At 42.6% G+C, this 13,632-nt stretch overlaps 1 protein-coding gene across 1 annotated transcript in view; it reads left to right on the top strand.

The window, feature by feature from the left end:
• The window catches only part of crp (transcription factor cropped), a 70,403-nt gene extending 57,734 nt beyond the window's left edge, over window positions 1–12,669 (top strand). The window contains 7 exon segments of the mRNA XM_080283255.1: window positions 4,946–5,072; window positions 5,723–5,973; window positions 6,287–6,454; window positions 6,457–6,517; window positions 6,722–6,924; window positions 8,128–8,270; window positions 11,132–12,669. Coding sequence (XP_080139381.1) covers window positions 4,946–5,072; window positions 5,723–5,973; window positions 6,287–6,454; window positions 6,457–6,517; window positions 6,722–6,924; window positions 8,128–8,270; window positions 11,132–11,711 — 1,533 coding nt within the window. The 3' untranslated portion in view covers window positions 11,712–12,669.
• The last annotated feature ends 963 nt before the right edge of the window (window positions 12,670–13,632 follow it).

Below are 13,632 nucleotides of genomic sequence, written 5' to 3'. Positions count from 1 at the left end.
ACCATCTCACTCTACCTCTCCTGATTGTAACACCAATGCACTCCAGTCTCATCCTACTTGTCAACTCTTCAATTGTAAACCTAGCCCCCCCATGCCTTGCACTCAGGGACACGCTGCACATCCACCTAAACATCGTCATTTCTGTATGTTTGAGCCTGCAAATATTGTCTTCCTTTGCTGCCCAGGTCTCACAACCATACAGCACTACACTCCTAACACGTGCTTCATACAAAAATCCCTTAGCACGGAGGGAGAGCCCTTTCAGTGTTAGGAGGGGCAACAGCTCCCTGAACATTCTTCCAACAACTCCTCACTCCAGCCACAGAGCTAGCTCCAGCCCCACCTCCAGCACATAACATGTCTCCCAAATAACAAAACTCTTCCACACACTCAAGAAACCCACCAGCAAGATAATCCTTACACGCCTGACAATCTCCACCTGCTCTCCCTGACACACCGCACACATGAAGTCGGCATTATCTTGCAGTCTACCTCTATACCACTACATCTCCCATGCACCCACTTATCACAGACATAGCACAAGATGGAATTACTTTACATCCCACACCCTTGTGGCAGATCACACATGACCAGTCTTCCTCTTCTTTGACAGTACCGTCACCAGCCCGTGATACTGTCACTTTCGTTTTATCTGCATTTACTCTTAAGCCCATGTACCGCATACCATCTCTTCAGTTCCTAAATCTCCCCTACCTCCCTTTTGTTCTCTGCATTCAACACCAAATCATCACCATACAACATCTCCCATGAAAGTCCATTTCTGAAGTCACATGAGAGGACTTCAGGTACCATGATAAACAACAAGGGACTCAAGAGTGACCACTGATGTACACATTCACAGAAAGCTCATCACTCTAATCCTCATTCACACTTACTTGAGTGCGAGCACCCACATACATAGCTTTAACCACCCTAACCAGCCACTCCTTGAGTCCAAGCTTTCTCATTGCCCATATCACCACCTCTCTAGGGACTTTGTCAGAGGCCTTCAGATGAACAAAAACAAAGTACATCCCCCCCCCCCCCCCTGAAGCTGTCAAACAATGAATATGGCATCAGTGGTCCCTTTGCCTGACATAAGCCCAAACTGCATCTCATGTAACTTTTCCTTTTCAGTCTTTCCAATGAAATTTCCATGTCAGTTTTTCCATGCTGCATGGTGGTTTTTCTCACTTTTTCCTGCCAGTTTTAACTGAAGGATATGGAGGCAGGTGGAGCCTTCTTGCTTTACTATCCACATTGTTCAGCATGTAGAATTAAATCTTGTCATAGTCTACTCTGTAACATACAGTCACGAAAGGACCATAAGGTCTGTTGCTGTTTGCTTTCCCCTGTACTCTTTCTCTAATTGTATGTTCTAGAACTCCATTACCTTCATTATCTGGTCCAAAATCTTTATGCCTCAAAAATTCTTCACTCCAAGGTATCACCCATCCCCATGTACACATATATAGTTACACTCTTCATCCACTAATCTGGGACAACACACTCGTATACAATTGTATTTATCAAGTCAGTGACTATCCCCACGCATATATCTCCTGAGGCTTTCAACATTTCAGCAGTCAACCCAGACACACCTCCTGCCTTCCCCACCTGCATCCTTCCTATTGCCTCACACACAGTAGCAGCATTAATCAAAGGCCAAGGGCCATATAGTGGATCTACTGGCTCCAAACCTTTCCTGTCCCAGTCAGACTCCTCATTCAACAACCAGTTGTAATGCTTTCTCCAGGTTTCTTTAATATCCCCATTGTTCACCACTACCTTTCCTTCATCATTCTTCACACACTGCTCACCTGTGATACCCCTGTTTTCCCTTTCCATCTGATTTGTCACCTTAAATATCATGTTCTTCCGTTCCACAACATTTAGATTATCAAGTAAAAGCCTCTGAGACTCAGACTTTGTCCCATAAACCTTTTTTTCAATCTCAATGCTTGGCAGCCAAGTACAGTATTCCTCTTTGTTACCATCCTTTTTCCATTCCCAGAAAAGACTTCCTTTCTCTGTAACTGCAGGTTCTACACCCTCATCCCAACACCAGGTTACTGTGTCTTGGTGGGCCCCTTGTCCATCCACACACGGAATCAGTAACTCATGGAGGGCTGTTCCTGAGAGCCCTGTACTGTTCATTAACACTTTTGTCAATGGCTCCCTGTTCAGCCACCACTCTACTCATCTCGCTATAGGAAGCATCCCTTACTGCTTGGTTTTTCAACTTCCATGTTTTCTCTTAGGTGCATAGGTCCTCTTTTTCATCACCCATGCCTTAAGCACTTAAGCACCATGTCACATATCAATAACTTGTGTTGCTGTACACGCTCCTCGATCCATATAACTTTAACATCCCTCACTAACCTCCTGTCAGCCCTCCTGACCAGGAAATAGTCTGTCTGGCCTCTCTTTCCCCCTGACTCATATTCAACCTACCTTGTTTTTTCCTAAAATGTGTGGTGCACACAATCTTGTTCACTGCCTCCCCAAACACAAGTATCCTTTTCCCTTCCTCATTTCTTATACCATATGCACATCCCCCACGTACTCCCTCATATCCTTGACTTGCTTCATCTTTGTGACCATTGAAGTCCCCTCCCAAAACTACAATCTCATCATCCCTTATATCACCTACTACTCATATTAAGTCATCTCAGAATTTACCCTCTCTACCTCATCCAAGTCTGCCTGTGGAGCATTCGCTGATATTAATGAAAACATTATCCCACCGAGCAGAGTTTCTGCTAGTGTTATCCTATCATTTACTTTCATTACATTCATGACATATCCCACCCATTTCTTCCTAACCAGCATGTCCACACCACCATATCCATCTGAGTTGGTGGATATTTAAGCATGGAAATGCACTGCTTTGTAAATTAATCTTTTCTTTATTTATACAATACTGGTATATGAGAACAGTGCACCATATAGCCTATAACTGTCTTATATTGGATCATTGCACTGTATTGATGTGCAAATGACTAATTTTTTTATACAGAAATTTCTGTATATATATATATATATATATATATACTGTATATGAAAGCTTAATACTGCATGTATGCATTTTTTTTTTCATTGTTTACCTATTTTTAGATAATTATTTTATTAGCAAACTGCTTGGAGTGTTCTGACAAAAATTTTCAACCCAACTTTATACAGGCTGTTACTTGCACAAACAGTATGGAATTATTGTTGTTGTTATTTATTATTATTATTATTATTATTATTATTATTATCATAGAGTTGGTGGATGAGTTTGGGAGAGTGTGTAAGAAACGGGATCTAAAGGTGAATGTAGGGAAGAGTAGAGTGATGGTCTTTGAGAGATGTGAAGTAAGTGAATGTACAGTGAGGTTGGATGGTGAGGAAATGGAAAGTGTGAGTATGTTTAAGTACTTCGGGAGTGTGTTGAGTAAGGATGGAAGTTTGGAGGGTGAAGTGCTTGAAAGGGTACAACAAGGAAGAAAGGTTGCTGGTTCCTTGAAAGCAGTGATAAGAAACAGGGAAGTGAGCATGGAAGTGAAAAAGTTACTACATGACAGTATTGCGATACCAACTCTAACGTATGGAAGTGAAGCTTGGACGTTGTTGGAAGGACACAAGTCAAAAGTGAGAGCAGTGGAAATGAGTTATTTAAGAGGAGCCTGTGGAGTCACATGGAAAGACAGGCTGACAAATGAGGATATAAAGGAGCATTGTGGTGTGGATGTGGATGTGATAGGAAGCGTTAGGAGGAACACACTGAGGTGGTTTGGCCATGTTGAGAGGATGGAGGGTGAGAGACTGATGAGGAGAGTGTATGTGAGTGAGGTGGAAGAGGGGAGAAGGAGAGGGAGGGGGAGGCCAAGGATGAGATGGAGGGATGGAGTGGAGAGGTATATGGGAGAGGGGGGTGTGAGTTGGGAGCAGGGCAGTGAAATGGCGGGGGACAGGGCGATGTGGAGACAATTTGTTTGTGGCCACCCCGTACAGGATTGAGGCATCTGGCAATAGATAGAGTGATAGATTATCATTAACCACTCGATGTAGTGCTGCTCTTGGTTGCCTGCCCTTTCCTCTCTTCCTTCCTTCTTTTCATCCTGCCTCTTCTGTCTTTCTTTCCTTCTTATCTTCCCTCTTTCTACAGATGATGCTACACTGAGTGACAAGCCAGATGTTTTCCTGTACACCAGAAAACCATTTGCTACGCTGGTTGGTACCATATAACCAAATTATGGTGCCTGGTGGTTGAGGGGGCAATCGCGGTGCTCCAGTCAGAATGAGCCCGTGCAGGCTTATATCCAAGGGGTGGATGGGGTTTAGCTCACGTAATTGCACTCAGGGATGAGTGAGGCTGGTCATTCTCATCTTAAATGTCAGGACCTAGCCCAGGGCCCCTACACTCCTCATGGGGCATCACTGGATTAGATGATGGATGGATGTATTATTATTATTATTATTATTATTATTACAGTATTATTATTATTATTATTATTATTATTACAGTATTATTATTATTATTATTGTTATTATTATTATTATGGTATTATTTTAAGTACACCTTCATTGTCTTCTGTGAAATGGCGGGGTAGCTAGTCCAGTTGTGAAAGGATTAATAAGAGCTTAAATATCCAAGCCCTGCTGTTCCAAAAGCCTCACTTAAAACAGGAGAAAAGAAAATGTAAGTACAGTACTTAAAAAAAAAAACAATAAATAAATAAATAAGATGGATTGAACAATTTATAGTTTTGTTGGAATAATGTGACTGCTAGCTGGACACTCCCCAGATGGCTTTGTTAGATGAAATGCAAGTTTTTCCAGTAGGCATATACCCTGTATACATCAACAGGAGTACAGTATGGCATGCATTGTATGTCACACTTTAGGTTTTATTGTAAGCAAGAGTGACTATTTATCCATGATCCACTTTACCCCCCAACAGGCAGCCATCTTGCAGCAGACTGCTGAGTACATCTACCAGCTGGAACAAGAGAAGACCCGCCTGCTGTCCCAGAACTGCCAGCTTAAACGCCTCTTGAACCAGCACCAGCACCATGCTGATGCCGAGGGTGGGTCATTTGCATCATTGCAGTGGAGTGCAAAGCCTTTATAAATATTACTGATGATCCTCATTACTGTATGTGTTTTCCATCCACTCACTTATGTAGTGCTGCCTACTTCTTGCACCTTTATCATTCCTTTTCTGTTTCTGCCCTCCTCTCTCCCCATTTCTCCCATCTTTCATGGTCCTTTTTATCACTCATCTTTCTTTTTCATGTGATTTACATTGAGTGACATGCCTAATGGTTTCCTGTAAGCCAAGAAACTATTTACAATGCTGGGTGGTAGCCATATAACCAACCCACACATGTTCCTTACATGTCAACAAATGGGTTGGTGGAAGATTAATGCCCCTCCCTGTAAAACAGCTAACTCAAAGACAAACAGTCACCCCTTATGGGATTGTGGCATCTGTCTATAGATAGGCTGATAGAAATTGGAAGAACTAGCAGATTGCCTTATAGGCTTTGATGAAAGACAGTTCTTTCGTAACTTACTGCGGACTTCATAGTGAAGGGGAATGTAAAAATGGTGACATGTAATGAGAACTATTTATACTGTACTAATAATCTGTTGAAAGATATACAGTATTTATATGGGTTTTTATAGTCTTTATTGATTGGTTTTCCATTCTGAACACCTTATCTCTGCCTGACAGGCAGTCCAACAGGAGGGGAGAGTCCCTGTGATGATGGTGGTAGCAGTGGAGGTGAAGCTGGTGGGACACAAGTTGAAGGTGGTGGAAGCACAGTGGAAGAGGAATTGCGGCGGGAGATGATCGAACTGAGGGTGCAGCTGGACCGAGAGAGGCGCCACCGCATGTCCCTTGAGGAGCATGCAAGGGCACTTGATGCACACCAGCCCTTCTCTCAGGATCGCATCAAGGACATCAAGGATGTTTCCCACATGGTTGGTTTGAAGGGCATTTGTAGTATTTGCACATATCTCTTGTACCACAAACCATTCTTCATTTCTTGTAAAGAATTATATATTACAATTCATCTTGTAGAACACTGAAGGCATGTAAGATGCTAACAGTTAAATGGATCATATAAGTGATATTTCTTAACCATTTTTCAGATTTTTTACAATTTTATAAAAGTTTTTATTTGACCTATAGGTTTCCTGAATTATTAACAGCCTTTGAGTATAAAATTATGAATAGGGAATTGACTTTTATGCTGATCGTCAATACTGTATTGTGTTTTGTTTAATCGTACAGAAAACTGAGTTGCGTGAACCCAAAGTTGAGCCTTTGCCACCATCAGTACCTGGGCAAGTGACAAATATTGTGGAAGTGACTACAACACCCCGTACCATCACCCAGCCATCCACTATCAAGACCGAGCCCCCAAGTCCCCCATCTCTTCATCTCCATTCTCACACTCTCCCTCACCCACAGCAGCAGCAGCAGCAGCAACAGCAACAAACACAACAGCAACAGCAGCACCCAGTGGTAAGTGTTTATGATGAATTTTATTTTTCTGTCATTTGGCCTCGGTCACATGTCACCAACAACAAAATTTGATCGCTATAAAATTTGCTTTCGAACTGCACAAGCAAACAGATATGAAGACAATATAGAAATTCTTTGAATTTTGTGAATGTTCTTATTGTTTACTGAGTGACCTTGCATGATAGGGTTTAACAAGCTCAGCCAGCACGACCACTGGTGTCACCACCCTGGCCACCAGCAGCAGCAACAGCAGCGTGGGTCAGCTGCCACACCGCCACCAGGCTGCTGCCACCGTCCTCACTCGTCACACACTCACTCCAAACCCGCACAACAGCCCCATCCCTGCCACTGTGGTGTCTGCCACCCCAGCCACCACTATTGTCACCGTCGTACCATCCTCTAAGGTACACGGGATGCCTTATAACCTTACCATAAATTTATCACACAACTCAGTGACTGTATGTATTTCATTATTCACACACCAGCTTGCATCATTTTAAGTATTCTACTTAAAACTACTCTTGCTTCCATATTTAAACCATGGCAGTTTACCATCATGTATGCCAAGCTAGGCAAGGCATCATATACTGATATTGTGAGTCATGCTACCTCTTTTTTTATTTAAATTAAAAATTAGTTAACTTGACTTCCCCCAGTAAATTATGCATTGAAGAATGCAGTCATAAACAACATTCTAGAAAAAAAATAATTATGTTGTGAGGTGAAGTGGGGGGAGAAGAAAATGTGTGGAGGTCAGTCTTGAGGGAGATGTGGTGAAGAGAGTAGCAGAATCAAACCAGGTGACATCATTTACTTGAGGCCATTTGACACATCATTCAGTGATGTACTTTATACTGTTATATTGACAGTAGTATTGCTTAATTAGATGTTTTCAATTTTTTTTCTAGATTCTACCCTAATAATAGATTTAAGATGATAGTCTTAGTGGTAGATGGGGGCGCTCACCATCCACTCACTCGATGTAGTTCTGCCCTCGGGTGTCTGCCTTATCCTTTCCTCCATCCTTCTTTCCTTTCATCCTCCTCTGTCTTTCTCTCCTTCATTCTTTCCTCGTCCTTCTGCCAACGGGTGACTTTACACTGCCTCTTCAGTCTTTCTTTCTTTCATTCTTTACTCTTCCTTCTGCCTGTGGGTGACAAGCCAAATGGTTTCCTGTACATAGGGAAACCATTTACTACGCTGGGTGGTAACCATATAACCAAATTTTGGCGCCTGGTGGTTTAGTGGGTAATTATTGCACTCCAATCGAATTGAGCCAGTGAAGGTTTATATCCAAGGGGTGGTTGGGATTTATTGCTCACTTAATGCCACTCAGGGATGAGTGAGGCTGGTCACTCTCATCTTAAATGTCAGGACCAACTGCCTAGCCCCGGGCTTCTATGCTCCTCATGGGGCAACGTAGAATTGGATGATGATGATAGTCTTTTGTTTTGAAGTTGATAACGTACTTTTCTTGTTGCTTGTGGTTTGTTGAAATATTTATTTATTAATGTATTTCCAATTCTGTATCCATTACTGAACCCATGATCAAAATAGGTTAGAAGCAACCTCACTGTACCTACTATTTACAAGCACATGATCTTTAGGGTGGAGTTGATGCACTGCCATCAGTATTTGAGGCACTGACAGCATCGGGACGTTTCGGTGCCAAGGTGGAGGTTGAGCCTGCCCCTCGTGTCCCTTCCCCGGAGGCCACCATTGAGTACGTGGATGACACCAAGAACCATACGTAAGTCATACTTTTGGTTGGTTTTAGCTTTCTTTTTTTCACTCCTTTAAACTTATATATACAGTGCCCTTACATTGTGAACTTGTTTATGGGCGGCAGACAAGCGTTCACAGTGAAATCATTCACTGTGAACAACATATGGGAAAAAATAGCATATGGGCAACACCACACCCTCAGAGTCCACTTTTTGAGCCATAGAGATATACTAAAGGGCACATTTTAAACTCATGCAGTACAGATACACAAAATATAAAACACATGGTTATTTACCTTAAGTGGAGCAGATGCCAGTCCTGATTGCCTTGAATACAGGTGGTTCCTAGGCAGCAAGGTGCACTCAGGGTGTCCCCGCCACATCACCTTCCACTCCCTTATTCCCGTCACCAGTCTTGCCCTCATCACCTGACTGAATCACATCCCCACATGTGTCCGCCTCATTCACCTCTCCATTAAAACCTTCAAAGCCCAGAGATGACACCACTGACATTACATCATCATCATCTTTCCCAGGAAGTGTAGCAGACAATGTAGAGGCAACTGGCTCCTGTTGTTTTTGAGTTCAGTAGTAGTGTGTGATGAGTGTTTTCTTCTGTTGGCTTCCATATTGTTTCTTTCAGTGTAATAATGAAAAGTGGTTTCTACTCCACTGAGCACTTCTTTTGTCCTAGGGCAGCTGGTTTCATTTGCCATGACCTCTTCTCTCAGAACATCCACTGCCACTAGAATTTTACTGATCTTCGACATAGGCAAACCTTCACCTCCATTGGATTCTGCTCAACGGGTTGGTCAGATCTGGCCTCTTGTGCAGCATCAGCTAAGGGGAGGGGAGGGGGTCATTCAGTACAGGAGATGACAGTTATGGCCTACTCTTTCCCATGATTTCATTCACTAGGGGTTCAACTGATTCATTATGGTTTTGTGGACCTGAATACCCCCTGCTCGTTCTCTAGGCAAATCGTTTACTCTGAATGTGTTCATTGTGCGAGAGCACTGTATATCCCATTGGATCCCAGGGGTGCTGGGCGAGGCATTGCACTGGGAGAGCACTAACCGTGCCACCCTCCACCTATCGGCTCATAGTCGCGAAGCTCATAGGTCCCTACCTGGGGGTTCCCTACTTTATAAAGACTTGAGAACTCTCAGTTCTGTCCAATACGCCGGACACTGGGCTCCAATGGGATATATATATATATAGAGCCTCTGTGGTACAGTGGTAGAGTGTGCGTTTCGTACACGGGTGAGCCAGGGTTCGCGCCCCGCCAGGGTAATAAACTTTGGGAGTGTTCACCCGGCCACGAACTGCATTGGCGGACACAAGGGGTGCTGTGGTTGAACCAGTATCGCATACTATAAAGTATGCATGCACCCAGTCGGCTTGCACAGGCCGATTACACTTGGTTCGCAGACTACACACACATCCAAAGCCACTCCAACACTACAGTTACACTTACAAGCACTTCTCACCCTACATACAATCTCTACCAGACAGCCTTAGTCACTTGGTAGAGATACATTGGCTGTATCGTCCCGACTTCAGTCGGGAGAGGCCAGTCCTGCAGTGGATACTCAAATGGCTGATGATGATCATCATCATGATATATATATATATATATATATACACACACACACACAGTATATATTTTTTTAAATAACAGAACGGAGGAAGGAAAAACAAATGAGTAAAAAAAAAAATAATCCATACACCAGATTACTGGTGTCCTCTGTTCATAAAATATTTGTAACAGTTAGACTTGAACAGTTGTGGGTTGAAATTTGTAGGGAAACAGCTCTGGGGAAGCGAGTTCCAGAGAGATGCAGTTCGGGGAATGAAAGAATTCTGATAGGCAGAAGTTCTGCAATATGGCTGAGTGACATTCCAGTCATGAGTGCTACCAGATGCCCGTGTAGCACGAGGGAAGGCATGGAGAGGTGGCACCATGAACGCAACTTCGTTTGAGCATTTGCCAAAAAAAATATCTGTAAAATAATGCAAGGGAGGAAACATTCCTTCTTACTTGAAGGGGACGTAGTTTATATGTAATGGCAGGGTTGTTAATGATTCTAACAGCTTTGTTCTGAATTTTGTCTAGTTGTCTTAATGAGGTCCAGCTGAGGGCACTGTTAAGTGAGACGCCAAGAATTTCAATACTTTTGGAGATGGGAATATTAGTAACACTGAAGGTAATGTACGAATCAGGCAATATCTGTCTATTAGTAAACTGTATATACCTGTATTTAGTTTTACTAGCATTAAAAGAGACGAGGTTGTTTTGTCCCCATTCACTGATTGTAGATAGATCTTGATTTATGGAGATGGCTGTACTGAGTTGAGAGGTGGAGATATTAGACTTTGTAAATGGATGTCTGAATGTGAATGAACTATGTAGTGTTGAGTCATCTGCATATGAGTGAATGGGATTGTGGGTGACAGATAAGAGATCATTAATATGAACCAGAAATAGGGTTGGCGCCAGAACTGATCCCTGCGGCACGCCGATGTTAATTGAGTGGAAATTGGAATATACATCATCTACTTTTACTCTTTATTTTCCTGTCACTAAGATATGAAGAAATCAAAGGAACAAGAGACGTTAGTCCACAGCAAGGGAGTTTGGACAAATGTGCAGCAAGATTATACAGTAATATGATCAATATCCTATATTTGCTGTACCTGTTGGTAGCTCTCAGTCACTTCCTTTTCTTTACCATAAATTTTGATAAGTACAGCTTCTGTACTGTAGGCGACATGGAGGCGATTTATTTGTGACCACCACTTATAGGCTTAAGGCATCTAGCAGTAGATAGATAGATAGAGAGTGGCCTCAGTGTTGCTTATAATGTTTCCAAATTCTCTCCTACAGTGTTTACATTGTAAATTCAACCAATGCTGCATGCCAGAAGTCCCTGGACACCATTTGTGAGGCTATCAGACACCTGGAGGGGGATCACATGTTCCAATCTGAGGAACAGCATCCACGCATTGAGGAGGAGATAATCACCGAGGAAACTTTAACAATTGAAGACCATACAGGGGAGCAAGTTACACTAGGAGGAGAACAGGTGACCCTTAGAGGAGAGCAGGTGACCCTTGGTGGAACTCAAGTGACTCTGGAGGAGGAGCCCATCACCCTTCACATGGTTGGGGAACCACAGGAGGTCCCTCTAGAACTGACCACAACTCCTCGCCCTCAGTCCACTCTCAGTGTTGCCCGCCTCCCTCACCATCCAGCCACCATCAGTCTCAGTGCCACTAGCCGCCTCCAACCACCACCAACAGCCCCCACCCGCCTCTCCCAGCCTGCCCCCAGTCACCACACCTCAGGTAGCATGGAGACAGGACACACGGGACCTGTCTGCAGTATCTCCACATCTACATCGCTTGCTGCTCCTACCCTCCTCCAGCCCACCAGACCAGGTGTAATTGTGGTCAAACACCCATAAAATTTGCTAAGCTGAGATCAAGCTCTGCTGGTCCTCTGTGTTAATATACTAAGAAAAAAAAAGAAAAAAGGAAAAAAAAAAAGAACTAGCTATAAGTAACTGCCAGCCACAGGCCTAAGACTTCTTAGTGTTTTTCTTGCCTATGGTTCTTGTGCTTGATGTGTGAGTGGCATCCTTGACTGGCAAGAACAGATTTGGAGAAGCAGTCAGTGTGGTAGATACAGTGACACTTGAAAATGCAGATACTGTGCATATGTGTGTGTGTGTGTGTGTGTGTGTAAAAGCTGAATTGTGTAGAACTTGTAAATATGGTGTACTTTGGTGTATAAAGTGTAGATTTTAAGTGACAGGGGATCTGACAGGCCACCCCTAAGTTTTCCCTGGCAGAATCTCACGCATCATCTGCTTGGTTGCTATATGCTTGGATGAAACATGTTGCCACATTTTATATATATAGTATCTCTTTGGGCTGGGCTTTCAGTCTCAAAATCTGCTGGCCCCATTTTAAGGCATTCCTTGGCTGGCTTGGGTTGTGTGAAGGGGGGAGGAGCTATAGTGAGTATCCTGTGCTTCCCCAGTTATTTATAAATCAGAAAATTACCTGTAGTGGAGTGCAGAGCAGAAAATTAGCATTGTAAGAAAATTACTTTTGGGTATTAGGCACAAAGAAATAATAAGCTTGTCAGGGGGAGGAGTAGAGACGGTTAGTTTAGTTTGTGTATGTGGTTTATGTAGAGGCAGATACACTTGCTAGGTGAACAGTAGTTGTCATTTGTAGCATAGTTCAAACAAAAACATCATATTGTCATGGGGAAGTAAACTAATAGTACTGATGAAGATAATGAAATTGTGTTGTAAGAGTACAATACACATGAAAACTATGCATGTATTATTTTGAGAGAGTAATAGGGATGTAACTGTTTTGTCTGGTGATAATACTCTGTGGTCCAGACCTACAATACAGAGAAAGTAATCTCGGTGCAGAGTTTGTGGTGATTCTTCTTTTGGCATGTAGAAAAGTTAAGCAGCTGCCAGAATCCCCACCTAATACTGTATTTGTATAGCAAATGATTTTGGAACTACCAGAAGAGACTCACCTAGTGAAGTAATCTATGTGTTGGCAAGAATGTGGCATTCAGGGTTCAGAAGGCTTGCATATTTCAGACCTACCCAGCCTGGCAAACTCCCATACTGGTAATAGAAAATCTAGAAGGGATTTTAAACACCCTTGTTAACATCCTTTCCTTGTAACTGTATGGTGTGTGGCTGTTTATGGCATAAACCATATGAAATTACATAATACATACAGTAGTAACTACATATATTGAATTAAAGAACACACGCACATGTTTTTATTTATATGGGTAGGTGTTACATACACTTGGAAGTTGGCAGATGCTTAATATCCAAGCTTCTTGAAGCCAAGAATTTATTTTGTATTAGAATAATCAAGGATTTTATGGTACACAATCACATCTTCAGCATGAATCAAGTTGGTTAGGCAGGAGATATTGATTATATGTGCACAAAAATCTGGTGCTTGGTGCTTCACAGTAGAGTGTGAAGGGGATCTGCTGTTCCCTTCTGTACACTCTCACCGTAAACTTCTTAAATGCTGTGCTATGCAAACTGGAAAAATAAACAAAGTTTCTGTAAACAGTACTCTTGGTTGTACAGTAACACAAAATTCTGGTTCAGCAGTAGTTCTTGGACACTGTACTTGACTGCAATATCATAGGATTAGTCACTTCTTTTAGTCAGGCATACAAGCTATAGTGAAATGACAAGTTCCATTCTGCTCATTCGTGTATTCATTTTGCCTAGGTGTTTAAGAACTTTTTGGTGACAGTGTACCATTACTGGTGTTGCTAGGTCAGACCAGTTATTTAAATGAAGGTCAAAGCTCAAAAATGAGTGAAGT

The sequence above is a fragment of the Coenobita brevimanus genome, chromosome 97 (genome assembly GCF_032717465.1).
Source record: "Coenobita brevimanus isolate Jiangsu-jjx chromosome 97, ASM3271746v2, whole genome shotgun sequence".
NCBI lineage: Eukaryota > Metazoa > Arthropoda > Malacostraca > Decapoda > Coenobitidae > Coenobita > Coenobita brevimanus.
The sequence above is the reverse complement of the archived record's forward strand: the minus strand, read 5'-3'. Positions and strand labels throughout refer to the sequence as shown.